Raw genomic sequence first — 20103 nt, 5'->3', positions numbered from 1 at the left:
GAAGAATAGCATGTTGAATAATAGAGCAAGGATTCCATAAGATCTCTGCAAAGAAGAAATTTTAATTCAATATACTAAGAATAACAGTAGGGACAAATATATAGTTTAATATAATTTTTAAAAAATCAACTTAAAAAGTCTTAGAGAGGCAGGGATAACTAGAAAACACTACTACTGAAAAAATCTTTTAAAAAAAGTTCCAGTTACTACTTGGATGGAAACACTATATCCTACTTTTAAAAATCTCATTATTATGGTAGTCCAATTAGGTATATCACTTATCTACATGTAATGAAAGTTTAATAAATTGGATAGGATAAAAATATCATCAAACATTCATTTGGTTGTTTTTACATCAGGAAAATAAAATTCTTCATAAATTTTGAACCTGTAAATTTCATAGTACATATTTAAAATGACTACTCATTTATATAAATAAATTAATTTTAAATTACAATTCAATAAAATATACAATTAGCCTATGGGCACATTATTTCAAAAGCATAGAACCTTTTTATTATTATTTTTTGGTGGGGCAAGGAGGTTTTTATATGATTTGCCCAGGGTCACACAGGTAGTAAATGTCAAGTGTCTTAGGCCAGATTTGAACTCAGGTCCTCCTGAATCCAGGGCTGGTGATTTATCCACTGTGCCATCTAGCTGCCACCACCTTTTTTATTTTAGAAAGAAGTCTCTGGCTATAAAAACAAAACTAGATTAGTTTAGCTATTAAGCTAGAAGTGTGCTTTTCACAAGCTTATCCTTATGTTTGGGGGCGAACTGCCTAAGTTTACCCAAATAACTCGAGGAGACCACCAAGTCAAGCAGAGACAGATTTATTACGTTCTTGCAAGAATGGGCAAACTCAATAACTGAGTCACCATGATAGGCCCAAACTTTTGGGTTTTTATAGTAATTGTAGGAAGAAAACTCTCCATGTGCACTAGGCTGAGCTCACAATCTAACATCCAATCCTGTCTCACCCAAAGTGCATGCTTAGCTTGTGATCAGTGTATGGAGACATGTATACATGTTCCAGGAACAAGGGGGAAAAGGAGAGGGGGAACAAGGTCAAAACTAAGGAAGAGGGAAGGGGTGGGGGACAGTCAGATGTTTCAGATCTCATAGTTCCCACTGACCCCCCCTCCCCTCCCAGCCCCTATCTCTAAAGATATTCAACTTGAATAACAGGAAGAGTCACTCAGGTGTTAATTTTAGAAGGATGACAGGCTTAAAATTTATCTTCGGCTATGTTGGGAAATCAAAGAAATAGAATAAAGAATAAAAGAATAATACATTGTTGGGACCCTAGGGTCAAGAGGATTCTGCTCTGAGAAAAAGAAACATGTCACTTAACATCTGGTCTCAACTTAATTGCCACATCCTGTGCTGAGCCCTGTGATCACCTGACCTTTCTTCTTGAGTCCTGAGTATTGAATTGGTGGGCAAATTCCTTGACCCACTCAACAGGGACTGGGGTTCTGACACATGATGGATTCCAGATAAAATTAAGATATAGCTGACAAGTGGGAAGACTGAGCAGAAGTAAAAATACTGTTAATTGGCAATAAAACTTAAAGGAGACAGTGAGAATTTGACAAGCAATAAACTTTTTTTTTTAGTGAGGCAATTGGGGTTAAGTGACTTGCCCAGGGTCACACAGCTAATAAGTGTTAAGTGTCTGAGGCCGGATTTGAAGTCAGGTACTCCTGACTCCAGGGCCGGTGCTCTATCCACTGTGCCACCTAGCTGCCCCAGCAATAAACTTTTAAACTAACTATACTGGGGTGGGGATGGGTATCTTCCAGACCCCATCCTCAGAGTTTAATCTGACTCAAATCCATAATCATCTCATACACTTAGATATGTATCAATGTATTGATGTATCATTGTATCTATGTATCATGTATCTATGTATCTATGTATCTATGTATTTTATGTATCTATGTGGGACAAAAGTCCCACAGATGTACTTTATAGAAATTTTGCTGCAAGCTCAAAATATCAATTATGTTATGGTCATTAATAAGAAAGAAAAAACAAACAAATAAACAAAAATGAATGCAGTCTTATGCTGCGTTAAGTATTCAGGATTGCTATATTCTGCCCTTTTAAGACCATATCTGGTATATCTGGCACATCTGGCAGCAGTGGCAGGTGTAGCATTTTAGTAATAAACTGAAGAGAGTCCAGAGGATAGTGGTCAAAGTGGAGGGCTTTGAGATAATCCCAGATTAGGATTGTTTGAAGGAAGTATAAGGGACTTCCGCATGGAGAAAAGAAAAATTATGGGGAATAAGGGGGAATATGATAGCTGTGGTCAGATATCTGAAGGACTTCCATGTGGAAGAGAAATTAGATTTATTCTTTTTGATTCTAGAGGACAAAATTAGGAGCAATGAGTAAAAATTGTAAAGAGGTAGATTTAGGATTTCCATCTATTAGATAGGAAAATCTTTCTAATAATTACAATTATCCATGGGGCAGCTAGGTGGTACAGTGGATAAAGCACCAGCCCTGGTTTCAGGAGGACCTGAGTTCAAATCTGGTCTCAGAAACTTGATACTTACTAGCCATGTGACCCTGAGTAAGTCACTTAACCCTCATTGCTGTGTTCCCCCCCCCCCCAAAAAATTACAACTATGCACAAATAGAATGGGCTGCCTTGAGAGGTACTGGGGTCACCTTCTATAGAGGTTTCCAAACACTTATGTAGGTTATAAAGAGGAGTCTATTTAGATATGGGTTGGAATAGATGATTTTTGAGGCTCCTTTCCAACTTCAAGATTCTCTGATTCTGAATACATAATGAGGTAAGCCTTTTGCATACTTAAAGATAGCCCTTCTTTTGGGCTCAAGGTCCTGCAGTTGCCATATTGTCCAGCCTCCTGATCATCATTTAGCCTTTCTCTTTGTACATGCTCCAGTTTCCCAGAGACTGGTGGTATTGTAATTAGGAGCCTACTTTAATAATCTCTGCATGAGTCAGTATAGCATGTTATGAGTTTCAAGATAGTTCAGTAACATTTTGTGAAACACAATGACATCATAACCAACAAATCAGATTGATGATTATCTTTTCTTCCCATTCCTTCTCAATGCAGTAACTTGCTTTGGACTTCACTGAGAAAATTACATTAATTGTGAGCTCCCTCTTTCTCCTTATTCTGTTTTTCAAAACCCTTTAACATTGAAATGATGTGTATGGGGTGGGGGTTAATTGATTGTGAGCCGTCCCAAGAAATTACAAGACTCGGTGACTCAGTTTCCCAAGTTTTATTGAAATACTGTGCTGACTACAAGGAGAAGCACCCAAAGATGTCTCAAATAGGGGAAGAAAGATGGTTATATTTATATCAAAAAAGAAGTTAATTATCTCCTCGTTTTCATAATCTCCACCTTGGGGAGGTACAGGGAAGGGTTTATTCTAATTTGGAGTTCCTGGGGGCTTAAGCCAACTCCCGAGGCAGGTACCTTTTTCCTTGGAGGTGTGTTTATGGGGTTTACATGTCATAAGGTGAATTTAAGGAGAAATTTGGCCTTTTCTGCACATGATCATAAAGACATGCTTAAATTTATCAGACTCAGAGGGTCTCTGTGTTTATGGTATCTCTTTACTTAAGATCTGGTTTCTTGGTGTACTGTCATCTAAGGAATATTTATAAAATGGTTAATGGTCCCTGGTTACTGTCTCTGTTGATGGTGAGATTGGTAGGAACTTGAACCCTCTTGGTTACAGTAAGAACACAAACCTTAGTTTCTGTGTTAACCCTTTTAAGTACTATTAATAGGTTATCTGTTAACCCTTTTAGCCTCCTCCATAAATTCTTTTTTTTCTTTCTTTATTTCAGTCTCTAATGAAGTGGATTTTCTCTTTGCTACTTGGGTCAGCCTCACTATTTGTCCTCTTAATTTTATCAACTAAAAAAATTAGAATTAAACAAATTAAAATTTTAAAATCAATTAAAAATTAAATTGATAAGCAGGCTAGATGATGGGGTTACAAAAATGAAAATGAAACTGTCTCTTCACTCAAGGAGGTTATATTCTATTGGGGCAATATCATAGGGTGATAGAATCATAGAGCTAGATCTTGAAGGAAACTTAGAGGCCATCTCATTCAGCCTTTTTTATTATATGAACAAGCTGAGGCTCAAGAAACTTAATTTGTTCAAGGTCACACAGCTAGTAAGTATCAGAAGTAGAATTGGAACTCTTTGAATCCAGAGGTCATTCTATTTTCACTGGGCCACTAAGTAAAAATAAAGTAATTTTGGTTGAATAGAGGACCTTCCTTAAGTCAGGTACATACTGGCCCCAAATACAAGTTCTGCATTTGTCAAATTATGTCAATAAGGCTAACAATAATGAAAACAGCAATAATAATGGTAACCTTTTTTTTTTTTTTTTTTTTTAGTGGGGCAATTGGGGTTAAGTGACTTGCCCAGGGTCACACAGCTAGTAAGTGTTAAATGTCTGAGGCCGGATTTGAACTCAGGTACTCCTGAATCCAGGGCCAGTGCTCTATCCACTGTGCCACCTAGCTGCCCCAATGATAAGCTTTTTATTAAATGGAAACAAACACTAAGAAAAGATACATAAGCAGACATTCAGAAAGGATATTCAGGTGCAGCTCTCCACATCTCAGGTTACTAGATTCTTTCAGGTTAATAAGAAAAAAATAAGAATAAGAATCCATGTGGTAATAAAGTTTGTCAAATTCAAAGACCAAGGGAACTACTCTCCTTTTTTGATACCATTTTATGCAAGACTTAACCTCAAAGTGGGCCTTCCAGCATCCCTGTGCCAGGTCTCTATAACTAAGCGCTTTATACATATGCTTAAGCCTTGTAAAGTAATCAACCATGAGGGCCCAAGGCTATGGTCCAAACAAATAGCCTAAGGCTGTGCAACTAGCATCCAGAAAGGTTAGCAAAGACCTTATGAGGAAGTGGTACTTGAGTGAACTTTGAAAGGAGTTCCGGGTAGTTGAAGAGGTAGAGATGAGGAAGAGATGCATTATAATCACAGGGGCAAAATCATGGAGATTTGAGATGGTCATTAGGTAAGTCAGTCAATATACATTTATTAAGTGCATATTATGTGCCAGGCACTGTGCTAATCAATGGGGAAACAAAGAAATGTAGATGGAATGTTGTATATATAGAACAAGAGACTAGATAACTTTTTGCTGGGAAGTGTACAGAAGGAATTTCTGTTCAAATACAGGTTAGGCTAAAAGACTTTTGAGGTTAGTTCCAACTCTGAGATTCTATGAAATTCTCAGAACCATCACATAAAAGGATATTAGCAAATGAATGAATGAGACAGAGGATCATTTGGCTGTTAGTCTATCAATTCATTCACTCTAGGGAAATGAAGATTTACCTAGGACCTCATCAAATGTTGGATTTGACCTTTTTTTCTTTATTTTGTGGCTTGGTAGAACTATTGGATATTAGTGTGTTTGAATTCCTCCAGTGAAATTAGAAAATATTGCAGTCTGGAGCCCTTTCACATCTCCACTCAATCTAGAATAAGGCAAAATTTAGTGGCCATGGCCTTCTATTTGGATTCTTCTTTTCCTCTTCTGGTTTCCTAGTGGTTTTCTTCTGATTTAAAGAATACCTCAGTGCCAATGTAAATCCATGTGCCATCTTTCTTCTGGTTTTGGATTTTAAATCTTATCTTTAATTGTAGAATAAAAGACTGCTCTTTGGTAAGGGAATCTAAAGTGTAAGTGGCAATTGAGGGATTTGTTTTTGGGGGCATAGGGATCTCTCTTATAGAGCCCCTGAAATCTTGCTAATAGGCAGCAGCCTTAGGTTAGTCTCTTCTTTTCCTCCTCCCCCTCCTCCTGCTCCTCCTCCTCCTTCCTTCCTCCTCCTTCTCCTTGTCCTCCTACTTTTTAAACTAACATTTAAAAATTGGAACATAAATACCAAATTAAATGAAAATTTTCATATATAATAGAACAGGAGGGAATTGCATCTGAAACAGAGAATCTCTATTGTGTAGAGCTTGTCTTTCTTTGTAAGTATATAATAAATTCAACATATAACTTTCAAAGTTGCCCTGTTTGTCTATGATTCCTTTGGCTAACCATATTTTCACCACCACCTCCCCTTCCGGGGGGGGGGGGGGTCATGGTGAACTGACCTACATATGGACCATCAATATCCCTCTGAATATTTGTATGGTGGAAGGTTGGAAAAAATCCCATCCTTTCTTCATTCCATTTTCTCCAGGCACAATGTAATGAATGTGACCATAGTTCTCATATTTTCCCTTACATAGCAACCATGCTTTGTTACCCAGAGAGAGTTTTTATTACCTTGATTTAAAGATGTGCATACATGCTCTTCTGTTAGTACCTAGTCAGAATGCAACAAATGGTTGCCTTGGTAGCATCCCCTTGCTCCTTAAGCAGACTAAAGAATACAAGGGTTTAAAGGAACTGTTCTCTGTCTTCTCCTAAACTTGGATGGAAGAATTGAGTTCACTCTGCATGTAATGTTTTTTGTTTTCTGCAAGGTTAAGTCGAGCTCTGTGTGATTAACAAGAGAACATGGGACAATGGTAGAATATTTTACAAATCTGACTTATCTAAAATGAGAAACTCCATGAATCCACGGAACTGAGATGTGTGCCGAGTGTATAGAATGACTCCATACAAAACTTTTGAATGCCCAGAAGCACTTGCTGTCTTTGTAGCATAATTCATTTAATACTTTTTCTAGTATTGATAATACTAGAAATTGTCCTTATTGATAATGAGGATGAAGGGAACATTAGTTCTCAAGTCCAAACCTTAGAATTCACAGATTATTAAGTCACAAACTGACTAAATGACATTTTATTTTGTTTAATTTTTGAATTTCATATACCATCTTAGATGCATATAATGTTTGTTTGTTTTGGTGAGGCAATTGGGGTTAAGTGACTTGCCCAGGGTCACACAGCTAGTAATTGTCAAGTGTTCGAGGTCATATTTGAACTCAGGTCCTCCTGAATCCAGGGCCAGTGCTCCTTAGCCTCCCCTAGATGCATATAATGTTGCAAGTCCTTGACTATGAAATTATGCACTATGCCATCATTTCTTTCAGTCAGTGCTCTTCTGAGCTGATGTCGTAGCTAGATTAAGTTGTCAGCACTCATTTATCCCCCAAACAAACCACCTGCATTTCTAGCTTCTCAAGGTATAAAAGGCTAATTAAAATTAATATTCCACTATCATGCATTTACTTGAAAAGATCAAGGTCTTTTAACAACAATAATAAAGAACATTCTATAGGTATTTTAATTTTTCAAAATACTATAGGCATCAAAAAGCTTCCCTTTGAGAATTATAGTTAGAGCTAGTCAATGCTATGTCCTGAGTGACAAGGATTTGCTTTCTGCCAAAGTAGGTCCTTTACTTTTTTCAGTTTCAGGGTCAGCAAGATGCATGTTGTCATCATAAAAATAAGCACTAGAATTCTTTAAGTTTGTATTTGTATTATGAAATTAAACACTAGAAGTAGGATATTTCTATATATACAGGAAAAGACAAAAAAGAGGAGACTGAATCTTCATTTAATTTTTATTTGCATCATTCTTTTTTAAATAAACATTTTTGGGGGCAGCTAGGTGGTACAGTGGGAGGGAGCAATGAAGTCTGGTTAATAGACTCAGGGTTTAAAAATATATTGATAGGGGGCAGCTAGGTAGCACAGTGAATAGAGCATCGGCCCTGGAGTCAGGAGTACCTGAGTTCAAATCCGGCCTCAGACACTTGACACTTACTAGCTGTGTGACCCTAGGCAAGTCACTTAACCCCCAATGCCCCACAAGCAAAAAAAAAACAAACCAAAAAACAAAACAAAAAAATATATTGATAGGGGCAGCTAGGTGGTGCAGTGGATAAAACACTGGCCCAGTATTCAGGAGGACCTGAGTTCAAATCTGGCTTCAGACACTTGACACTTACTAGCTGTGTGACTCTGGGCAAATCACTTAACCCCCATTGTCCCACAAAAAAATTTTTATTTAAAGATTTGAGTTCCAAATTCTCTCTCTCCCTCCCTCTTTCCCCCTCACCCCAAATGGCAAGCAATCAGATATAGGCTATATTTGTAATTATGTAAAACATTTCCATATTAGTCATTTTGTATAAGAAGACTCAAATAAAGGAACAAAAATGAAAGAAAGAAAGTGAAAAATAGCATATTTCAGTTTTTATTGAATCAATAGCAGTTCTTTTTCTGGAGGTGGATAGTATGCTTCATCATTAGTCCTTTGGGTTTGTCTTGGATCATTGTATTGCTGAGAATAGCTAAGTGATTATCAGTTCTTCATTGAAAAATATTGTCATTACTGTATACAACCATCTTCTGGTTCTGTTCACTTCACTATGCATAGTTCATATAGTCTTTCTGGGTTTTTATGAAATCATCCTGCTTGTCATTTCTTTTGGCACAATAATATTACATTGGAATTATTTGCATCATTCTTGCTGATCTTTCCTTCTTTCCTATCTTCTCCCAATTGAAGATTGAGAAGAAAAAAAAAGAAACTCATGTAAAAAACGGTTAGGCCCCATCCAAAAATGTATGTCTTTTCAAACTTTAAGTCTATTTTCAACCTCTGTCAGGAATTGGATAACACGCTTCATTATAGACCCTCTGAAGATGTGGTTGGTCAATGCATTGATCAGAGTTCTTAGGCCTTTGAAAGTCATTTTTCTTCACGATGTTGTCCTTGTATAAATTGTTCTTCTGATTCTGCCCACTTCACCCTGCATCTGTTCCTACTACTCAGACCCTCTAAAATCATCTGCTGTTCCTTACAGTGCAATCGTAGTCCACTACATTTATAGACTACAGTTTGTTCAGCCATTTCCCACTGATGGGCACCTGCTTGGTTGATAATTCTTTGTTTTTATCCCTTCCTTTTAATTTTCCTTTCAGGGACAAAGGGCTTGTTTTGCTTTCAAGCTATTTCCTTTCTCTGTTATTATCCTTCCTCTTAACCACTCCCAAACCCCATCTCTGCTTGTTTCCTGTTGAGCGCTATGTATTTCTTTTTTTTTTTTATATTTTTTTTATTTTAGTGAGGCAATTGGGGTTAAGTGACTTGCCCAGGGTCACACAGCTAGTAAGTGTTAAGTGTCTGAGGCCGGATTTGAACTCAGGTACTCCTGACTCCAGGGCCAGAGCTCTATCCACTGCTCCACCTAGCTGCCCCGAGCGCTATGTATTTCTACAACAACCTGTGTGTTCAATTCTTCTTTGTCCATTTCAGATAAAAGTGAAGTTCATCTAATGCCTGTTTTCCCTACTACTTCCCCCCATGTTTATAGATTTTTTTCATATATATGAATTGTGAGAAATAATCAATCTCACTCCCTTCTTCCTCCTTTCTATACTTGTATATTTTTATCCCCTCTTCTCCTTTCCCTTTTAAAACAGTCAGACTAGAACCCACAGATCCTTTGACAACATGAAGGTTCTGACAGTACTTGTTTCTTCTTCCCCATTAGAATGTTAGTACTGCATCATCCCTTAACTCCTTTCAGTCATTCAAATAAATTTGCCTAAGTTTCTTTGGACTCTTGTGTTTGTATTTAATATTTTCTACTCAGTTTTGGTCTTTTCATCAGACGCTTAAAAGTGCTCTATTCCATTAAAAATCCATGTTTCCCCCCTGTAGGATTATATTTAGCTTTCAAGGCAAAGTTAATTTTGTTTGTAGCCTATATCTTTGGTCTTTTTGAAATAATGTATTCTAAAATCTACTCTCATTTTTGAAACTCTGAGCTCTTATGTGATCCTGTCTGTGGTCCCATGGTACTTGAATTGCTTTTTTCTAGGTGCTTACAGTATTTTTTTCTTTGATGTGGGAAGCTTTGGATTTTGGCTTATGATCTTCCTTTGACATTTCTATTTGTGGATTCATTTAGGATGTGTTTGGGGTATTTTTTCCAACTTTACTTTGCCCTATGGCTCTAATAAATTTGAAGTTTTCATTTAGGATTTCTTAAAATATAGTGTCTAGAATTTTTCTTAAAGTATCATTTCAGGGATTCCAGTGATTCTTAAATTATCTTTCCTTGATTTGTTTTCCATGTTAGCTATTTTTCTTATTAGATATCTTACATTTTCTCCTATTTTATATTTTGATGTAGTTCCAATATTTCTTATTATCTCATGGAGTCAATAATTTCTGTTATCTCTCTTTTGGCTTTTAGGTAGTCTGTTATTTGAGTGACATTTACTATGCTTTCTTTTAAATTATTTATACTCCTTTTAATTTTTTCCTCCAGAGCTTTTGTTTTATTATTATTAATATTAATCTCAATTTTTCTAGGCATTGATGTAGTCTTTTTGAAAAAAATCCACATTTTCCTTTGAGTCACTAATTATAGTTGTTATGAATGTACTCCTTTTGGGACTGTTTGGATTTATTATTATTATTATTATTATTATTTTAATGATTTACTTGTCTCTGCAGCTTTAGTTCTTGAATTAAGGTTTTGTGCCAGGTGCAGGGGCTATCCCTTCCTGAGATTTATTATGGGCCGCAAGGTCATCTCTAGTTGTTCTCACATTGTATTCCCTGAAGTCCTATGTTAACCCTTACCTCATGGGCTCCGCGAGATGCCTGAGCACTGGGTTTTGCTATCTTCCATGGAATTCTAAGCTCTCCAGCCTGTGCCTTGGGGAATTTTTACCTCTCTGAGTCTTTCCCAGGGAATCTTTGCTCTTGCTACCTAAAGACACAGAGTTCTGGACGTTGTTAATTTCTCTGATAAATCTCTGGCCATTTTGAGGTTCTAGTAGCTGGTTTGTCTTTAATTTTACAGATGGCCTTCATTCTCATTGATCCTGGGCTTCTGGCTGACTTTTTGCACTTTTCAGGGGTGGAAGAAGTAACTGTTTGCAATCTTCACTGTATTTCTTGATTACTATTTGGCTTATTTCAAGTTTTTGCTGGAGTAGATATTTGGGAATTGAGCAGTTTGCCTGTATTCAGGCAGCCATCTTGGCTAGAAAATGGAACTCTTTTTCAATGGAAATTGTTTTGCATATTGGCCTGATATACTGAAAGGCGGCATGGAATAATTTATAAGGAATTGGTCATAAAACCAGGAAGACGTCTCACATCCTGTCTCTGACACACATTTAGGCTCTGTGTTCCTAGGCAATTCTTGGACTCTATAAGTTGTAGAGAATGTGCTAACTTCCATTAGCAGGGGAAGTGTCTTCATCTGGTTGTTTGGTCTCTATCCCCTATTTTCTACTCCCCTATCCCTTATGCTCTTTCCCCTATTCCCTATCCCTTTTTGACTTGTTAGACCCCCTTAGTCTTCCTTATGTCATATTCTGGTGTTAGGCATAATACTGCAGTGTTTTATCTAGAAGCTATTATTTCTCCGTTGACTACATATTGTTAAAAGGGCTCCTGTATTTATGCTCAAGTGTGATTTCTATCTTTTCCCTTGACTTTATAATGGTCAGCAGATGGTAAAATAGGGTTCACTTTGAAGTCACTTTTGCTAGAACAGTCTGTCCAATTAAGCATATGGAAGTATTTTATTTTGACTAAGAATAATAAGCCTACAGTTGGAATAGAACTTAAAAGAACTCGTTTTATAGATGTGGAAACTGAGGTTACACAAGGAGTTACTGATAGAACTGGGTTTGGAATTCAGGACTTGGGACTTCTAGTATGATGTTCTTTCCTCTGTTGCCAGCCTTGATTTTTTTTGGGGGGGTGGGGTGGGGTGGGGCAATGAGGGTTAAGTGACTTGCCCAGGGTCACACAGCTAGTAAGTGTCATGTGTCTGAGGCTGGATTTGAACTCATGCCCTCCTGAAGTCAGGGCCAGTGCTCTATCCACTGTACCACCTAGCAGTCCCACAACCCTTGAGTTTTGTTGAAAGATGGATAGGGAGGTAAATAATTTATTAAGCATTCACTATTGCTAAGCCCTATGCTAAATGCTGCAGATACAAATATAAGCAGGCAGGCTGTTCTTACCCTTAAGTAGTTTACATTCTATTAGGGGAAGACAACATGTAGAGGAAAGCTGGAAGAGAGTAGCACATGGTATAGAGCAGAGGGGAAGTGTTTGGAAGCCTGAACCCTGAAAAGATAGGACAAGAACTCACCTATTTGAGTAGAGGGACCCAGGGATACAGTCAATATCACTGATGAGGGAGGGCTAAGAATGTTTGTTTTAGTACAGACTGAGAATTGGTGTAAATTCTTGGGCCTTGGCAAAATGAAAAAAAAATTGCTTATTCATAAGGCATTTAAATTTTTGACCTGCTGAATCTGTAGAAAGCCTTTTAGACATAGCCAACTTTTTTGTTCAGTTGTTTCAGTCACGTCCAACTCTTTATGACCCCATTTGGGATTTTCTTGGCAAAGGTACTAGAGTGGTTTGCCATTTCCTTCTCTAGTTCATTTTACAGATGAGAAAACTGAGGAAACAGGGTTAAGTCACTTGTCCAAGGTCACATAGCTACTAAGTATCTAAGGCCAGATTTGAACTCAGGAAGATGAGTCTTCCAGACTTCAGGCCCAACACTATATATTCACACTTAGCTGTCCCATAGTCAATTTTAGAATCATCATATAATGTCTAACTACTTTATCTTGGCCATATGAATTTAATGTACAGAAGCACATTAGACCTGTGTTGGGGGAAACATCTCTTATGTTGTTGATAACATTTCATACTGAAAAATATACATATTTGGGAAAAATAAGAACTAAAGAAAATGTGTGCTTTTTTTTTTCAGTCCTCACAGGAGGGCCATTGCCTCAAGGACATGAATTTGAGCTATATGAGGTCCGATTTCACTGGGGGAGAGAAAACCAGCGTGGTTCTGAACATACTGTTAATTTCAAAGCTTTCCCCATGGAGGTAAGAAGAACATCTCATTCCACAAAGCACTTGTTGTTACTACAAAATATCAAGTAACTTACTGCAAGGAGTTTATTTTAAAAGAGTTTCCCATTCAGTCTTGTATTTTCTTCATTCGTGTTAGAATAAAAAGTACCCTTATGAAATGTGAACTCAGAAAAGAAAATGGCTCTTCACATTTACATTAATGGGTTTTGAGTATGCTCAGTCTTGCATGAATAATTGGTCATAAAGTTAACCTGCAGCGCTATTAACTTTTGTCTTAATATTATTAGTGTTCTAAAATTTCTGCTACTTCAGCAAATCCTGTGAGTTACTTTATTCTAACAAACTCTGAGTAAATGATGAGCTGAAAACAAATAGCTCCTAGAATACTTTCCATAGTCATTAAAAGTCTAGTTTAAAATCTGTTTAAATTTGGTGGTCTTCATTTTAATCACCTCGGGCCATTAAAAATGAGAAGATTTTCCATATTTGGTGGTTTTCAGGGAGCTGTCTCATGAATGAAGACAAGGCCTCACAGAAATGCTAGGAGCTCATTTACATCTTTCTTATGGTACTACAGTGGATAGGAGTTTGACATAGGATGTGTGTGTGTATGTGTGTGTGTGTGTTAAGTGTGTATATTGCAAAGGAAGAATGGATTTAGAGGTAGATTATTTGAGGTGCTTCCAATCATCTTCTTCAAATTATAAGCTTGTCTGATTAAATGTTAAATTACTCATGGCTGGCCTGTTATAGAATTTATTACTGGAAAGTACCGAAGTGCATAATTTTATTAAAATGATGTTTATCATTTAGAGTTAGACAAGGTAATTCAAAAGATCACTTTAATTCCCATGCTTCCTGCCCCCCCCCAAAAAAATTCTTTGGAAGCTTAAGACTTTACTTCCACTTAAAATAAAAACAGCACTATAAGTATGTATAGTAGTCACAGGGACACAGGCCACACCATACTCCTTAGGTTCATGGGGAGATGCTCAAATATGTCACAATGTGACCTTTTTTCAAAAGATTGTTGTAGTGATTGAAAATATATACTAAGAATTCTTTAAGCAGGGTCTAGATAAACTCATAGACACAGATCAGATTACAAAGAGAAATCTGAAATATGTTCCTGATTTCCATACCCTCAAATTCAGTGTTTTTATTTGATTTGGTTTAAACATTTTTGCATAATATTTTATTTTTAATAACAAGGACAATATCAAGGAGACACATAAAATTTAATTGGGTGTTATACAATCTAAGCTGTGGCAGTATGACATAGTAGATAGTGTTGGACCTGAAATCAGGAAGGACAAGATCCAAATCCTGTTTTTGATACTTAGAAGCTATATGATTCTGGTTAAATCATTTGATGTCTCTGAGTGTCATTTTGGGGGATTGGACCACAATACTTCTGAGATCATTTTTAGGTTTAAATCTAAAATCCTATGATTATTAGAAAGATCATGCCATAGGAAGTAAGATGAGAAGGTCATGTGGTTCTCAGTGGCTTGTGAGAGAATGTTAGATTCCATCTTTAATAGCCTCATACATTAGAGATGTCTCAATGTTTCCATTTCCCACAATAACCTGCTTCATTCTGTGAAGCAGCCTAGAAGGGTCTTGAAACAGCTAGTAATATATCTTCAGCTACCAGCACCTTTTGGAGACAGGTTCTATTGGACTCATCCCAATCATCTCCCTTGCATGGATCCTAAGAGCTGAGAACTTAGGGAGAGAGGTGCAGCCACTCTGTCAACAATTCTTGCAAATGTTTTTGAGGAGGGACGTTGGACAGCTAGGAGAAAGGTTTGAGAGAGTGAGAGGTGTGGAGATGAAGATGTGGGAAAATCTCATGAAGTAAAGATAGGAGTAATGTATGGACAATAGGATGAACAAACTGAACAGTCTCTATTAAGACTGTATAACATGGTATATATCAGAAGTGTCAAACATGCAGCCCATAGGCTGCTTGCAACCCATAACACTCCTGAGTGTGGCCCGAACCATATTAAAATATAATTAGGAAATATTTAACAAAATAAGTAAGAATATAATAAACCATATTAATATGTAGTTTTCTATGTCAATAGTGTCCCATAGGGATCCTAAAATGGTTTAGCGATTCCTGTTTGTATTTGAGCTTGATGCCAATTGTAAATGTTTGCTTTCTGGGGACCTTTATCAATTATGGAAAGGTTTTCCTGTGTGCCTTCCCATTGAATGGAATAGAACAAGCATTTATTAAGGGCCAACTATGTCATTGTGCTAAGTGCTTAAAAATATTTTTGCATTTTATCTTCACAATAACCTTCTGAGGTAAGTGTTATTATTTCCATTTTTACAGCTGTGGAGATTGAGGCAGACAAAAGCAAATTTACTTGCCTTGGATGCTATAGTTAGTAAGTGTCCGAGGCTGGATTTGAACTTTCTTCCTGACAAAGTGCTCGATATACTACCCCACTAGCTGCTTCTAATATTGAAGACTGTTAAACTCCATGTTCTAAGATATGGAGGAAAATTGGGAGAAATTGGGCATGTATCAGCTTCTGGATGGAACAAATCTCTTTGACTCTGCCTGGGACAGAAAAAAAAATTTTTTTTACAATCTTAAAAAGTCTTAATTAGATTAAAAGATTCAACAAGCTTTGCTCACGACAGAATAGAATTTTTTTACTCCAGATACTTAGATGTATTTCATCTTTTGATGTTATTTTACATCTCTAGTATAATAAACATAGTTAATATGGTCTGTTTTCAGTGAATATGCACTACATATTTTACAATTTATGAAACTGTGTCTTAGATGGAGCTCTTAGGGATAGCCTAACTCTTTGTTCAGTACAGATCTTTTAAAATTCTTGGTGTTCATTAACACCACAGCATGTTGTATAGTGACTTCTTTATTCCATTCTGTAAGGCAGAACATATTTTAAAGGTTACCTAGGGGCAGCTAGATGGCACAGTGGTAAAGCACCGGCCCTGGATTCAGGAGTACCTGAATTCAAATCCGGCCTCAGACACTTGACACTTATTAGCTGTGTGACCCTGGGCAAGTCACTTAACCCTCATTGCCCTGCAAAAAAACAAAACAAAACAAAACAACAACAAAAAGGTAATCTCCATGAGAGAGGCCCAGCTATATTGTGTCCAGACCCTTATCTCTGTTTACACTGTATTCAGTACAGATCTTTTAAAATTCTTGGTGTTCATTAACACCACAGCATGTTGTATAGTGACTTCTTTATTCCATTCTGTAAGGCAGAACATATTTTAAAGGTTACCTAGGGGCAGCTAGATGGCACAGTGGTAAAGCACCGGCCCTGGATTCAGGAGTACCTGAATTCAAATCCGGCCTCAGACACTTGACACTTACTAGCTGTGTGACCCTGGGCAAGTCACTTAACCCTCATTGCCCTGCAAAAAAACAAAACAAAAAAACAACAACAAAAAAAAGGTAATCTCCATGAGAGAGGCCCAGCTATATTGTGTCCAGACCCTTATCTCTGTTTACACTGTATTCAGGGAGTTATTATTATTTTATATTGTAATAGGGTTTATCAATGTAGCATGCCAGCTGTACTATGTTCAGATGTACTAGGTAAACAGAAGAGCTAGAGATTATCAGAATTATTTAATGTTAGAGATCATCAAGGCCACCTGCTCCTTTTATTGATGAGGAAACTGAGGCCCATTGTGAAGTTTTCTCCACTAGTGAAGCATCCTGTTTAAACAAAGGACGGGGACCACATCATGCATTGTGATCTAATTCCAGTCACCAAGTGACTTCAGGACATTGTGCTTGCCAAAATAATGTACTAGCTGTTAAATACTAAATGTTTTCTTTCCTCCTTTTACTAGAATAGTGATATCTAACATTAAAATGATACTGCAACAACTTAAAGAAGAATGAGGATCTGTTTTTTGTGACCTTCAATTCAAATATTCTTCAGATAAAACAGGGTTATTTTTATCCATTTGCTTCACTACTGTGAGTAGATGCCTGGTGGAGTTTATGAGGAGAGGAATTGCTATTTCAAGGGTGTGTGACCTGCTTAAGGATCTCTCTTGTGGTTCTACTTCTGTGGAATTCTTCCAAACCCAGAGCCCCATAGAATTCTAAGTAACTGTGAGAAAATGAATTTTGTGGGACATAGAAAAATTAGATTTAGGTCATAGATACACTAACTGATAGGATTTTAGAAAGGACGGTAAGTACAAAGCATTTGTGCTAGATACTGGACATACAACGATAAAAACACTAAATAGTCCTTACCTTCAAGGAGGTTATGGTCTACTGGGAGGGGATTGGAAATGTATCAAGATAACATCTAAAGTCATTTGAGGATGGGGAGAGCTCCAATCGCTGAGTATCTTAAGCAAGGTTTTATTTGAACAGGTAGCACTCAGACTCAGCCCCCCATAAATTGGACAATCAATCAATCAATAAACAAGAATTTTTTAAGTGCTTACCATGTGCTAAGCATTGTAGATACAAAAGTGAAATGCTTTCTGCCCTTAAGGACTTTACATTCTAATGGAGGCGGAATTTATATATAAATGGGGAGATGGAACATGTATATATAATGTGTGTGTGTGTGTGTATATATATATATATATATATATATATATATATAATGCAAGATAGTTTTTAGAGGTAGGGTACCAGACTCTGGAGGGAGTAGAAGTTGCATACAGAAGGTGTTTGAGTCTTGAAGGGAATTTGTCCCACAAGGGGTGGAGATGAAGAGGGAATACATTGAAAAATAAGTGACAGAGAGTGCAAAGATACAGATTTTTTGAGTGTCTTGTGTGTGGATTAGGGAGGAGACAGTATAGTAGCAGGTATGATGATATAATGTATGAGAAGACTGAAATAGTAGGAAGGGGTCAAGTTGTGAAGAGTCTTAATTGACAGAGGAGTTTATATTTACTCCTAAAGGTAATAGGGACCCGTTGGAGTTTGAGTAATTTGGTGATATGATCATAACCTGCAATTTAGGAAAATCACTTCAGATAGGGAGATAAAAAGATATGGCCATTGCAGTAGTTCAGATGAGAAGTAATACAGGCCTGAGCTATGGTGGCAGCTGGGTAAGTAGAAAAGGAAATTTCTGAGAGATGTTATGAAGATAAAAAATAACATGGTTGCAACTGATCTTGTATTTTAGGTCAATAAATGAGGAGTTAAAGATGAAATGAAAGTTGTGAACTTGGGGACTAGAAGGGTGATAATACCTTTTACAATAATAGGGAAGTTTGGAAGAGGAGTGGATTTAATTGTGTGGGAAATGATGAGTTCTGTTTTGTACATATTGAAATTTAAGCTTCCTATGAAATATTCAGTTTGAAGTTTCTAATAGGTAGTTAATGATGTGGGATTGGAGCTCAGTAGAAATTAGGGCTAAATACAGAGCTTGGTCATCTGCCTGAAGATAAAAATTGAGCCTATGAACACTGATGAGGTCATTAAGTGAGAGAGAAAAGGACCTCAGATGAAACCTTGGGGGTTCACCCAGAGGAGGTCAACATGACATAGATGATGCAAAAGAAGCAGAGGAGGAGTGATCAGATAGGGGAGGAGGAGTGATCAGATAGGGGAGGAGGAGTCAGGCAAGAGCAGTTTCAAAAGAACCCAGAGAGAAGAGAGAGAATATTGAGGAGGATATGGTGATCAGCTGTGTCAAATTCTTCAGAGGTGAAGGATAAAGAACTGAGGGAAGGCCTTTAGACCTGTCAATTAAGAGATTAATTTAGGTAATTTAATTAAAAGGCAATTTAGGAGAGGAATTTTTCAGTTTAGTGATGAGGTCAGAAGCCAGACTACTGGAGGGTAAGAAGTGAGAAGAGAGGAAATGTAGATGGGTTTTTCAAGGACCTGGGCTTGAAGGGAGAGATATAGGACAATAGTTAGCAGTAAGGGTGGGGTAAAGTGAGGGTTCTTTTTGGAAGATGGGTGAGCTTTACCATCTTTGTAGGCAGCAGGAAAGGAACCAATATATATGGAAAGACTAATGATTAGAGAGGAGTTGGTGATAATTGGGACACTCAGCTGGGTAAAGATGGGAGGAGATGGGATCAAAGGGAGATAACACCAAGGTGAGATGAGGAGAAGGGGAGAAGGGGAGAAGAGGAAACTCTCTGTGAATACCATTTTTGGGGGGTAAAGCACCAGGCAAAGAACCTTTTGTTGAGAGGAGGGAGCTCTGTGAGAGGCTTAAGTAGAGAGGAGAAAATTTGGAACAGCTGTTGTGGAGGGTGGGGGGGTAGAGAATCAATTACAGAGTAGTGAAATAATTGTCTTGTTTCAGTGATAACACAGTTTAAATGAAATAACACAAATTTGTAGCAGACCTTGTGACTTTATCCAGCTCTGTTCCAGGCCTGTGATTAGAGGTTTAGGAGGTCAATGGCAAGAATAATCCAGAATTGGAGACTGGTAAAACATGAACAATAGGAAATGGGAACAGGGGATTAGAGTAAGAATTAATTTAGTGTTGAAGTAAGGTCTGGGAAAGGAGGAGAATGTAGATAGAACAGGGGAAATGGCCTGGCAAAGTTTGGGGGTGGTGGAGGAGAGAATGTGGGTCATGATGAAGACTAAGACTAGGTTTGGGAGGGGTAAAACTTGGGGAGAGGAGGAATGAGAGAAGATTGTGATTAGAGAATGTAATTTCAGAAATCTTGGTTTTGGGAAGTGGAAGTGGAACCCTTGGGGATGATGGCAAGATCAAGGGTGTGACCATCTCTGTATAACTGAATTGGAGTGGAGGAGAAAGTCATGGGAATTGTGCAGATTTGGGAGCAGGGAGATTAGCATATTTGAGGGAACAGCAACATACATATTGAAGTCCTCTAGTATGAAGGCAGGAGTTGGGGTGGAGGAGGTAACTGGAGCCAAAGTCATTGAGAAAGTTTGAAGAATGCCTTGAAGATATAATAACTACAAGGATATGGGTTAGATAATAAATTTTTGTGGAATTAATAATAATTAGAGAGAACATTTACCTAAAACTTTATTATTATTATTATTATTATTATTATTATTATTATTATTTGGTGGGGCAATGAGGGTTAAGTGACTTGCCCAAGGTCACATGGCTAGTAAGTGTCAAGTATCTGAGGCTGGATTTGAACTCAGATCCTCCTGAATCCAGGGCTCGTGCTTTAAACACTGTGCCACCTAGCTGCCCCCATTTACCT

At 37.4% G+C, this 20103-nt stretch overlaps 1 protein-coding gene across 1 annotated transcript in view; it reads left to right on the top strand.

Moving 5' to 3' along the window:
* CA8 (carbonic anhydrase 8) overlaps positions 1–20103 on the top strand; it is a 162202-nt gene that overhangs the window by 14909 nt on the left and 127190 nt on the right. The window contains exon 3 of the mRNA XM_043976306.1: positions 12788–12912. Within this exon, the coding sequence (XP_043832241.1) occupies positions 12788–12912 (125 nt within the window). The remainder of the gene's footprint in view (positions 1–12787; positions 12913–20103) is intronic.

This window comes from Dromiciops gliroides, chromosome 1 (genome assembly GCF_019393635.1).
Source record: "Dromiciops gliroides isolate mDroGli1 chromosome 1, mDroGli1.pri, whole genome shotgun sequence".
NCBI lineage: Eukaryota > Metazoa > Chordata > Mammalia > Microbiotheria > Microbiotheriidae > Dromiciops > Dromiciops gliroides.
Note: the sequence above shows the minus strand (reverse complement) of the source record. Positions and strands in the feature narration are given on the sequence as shown.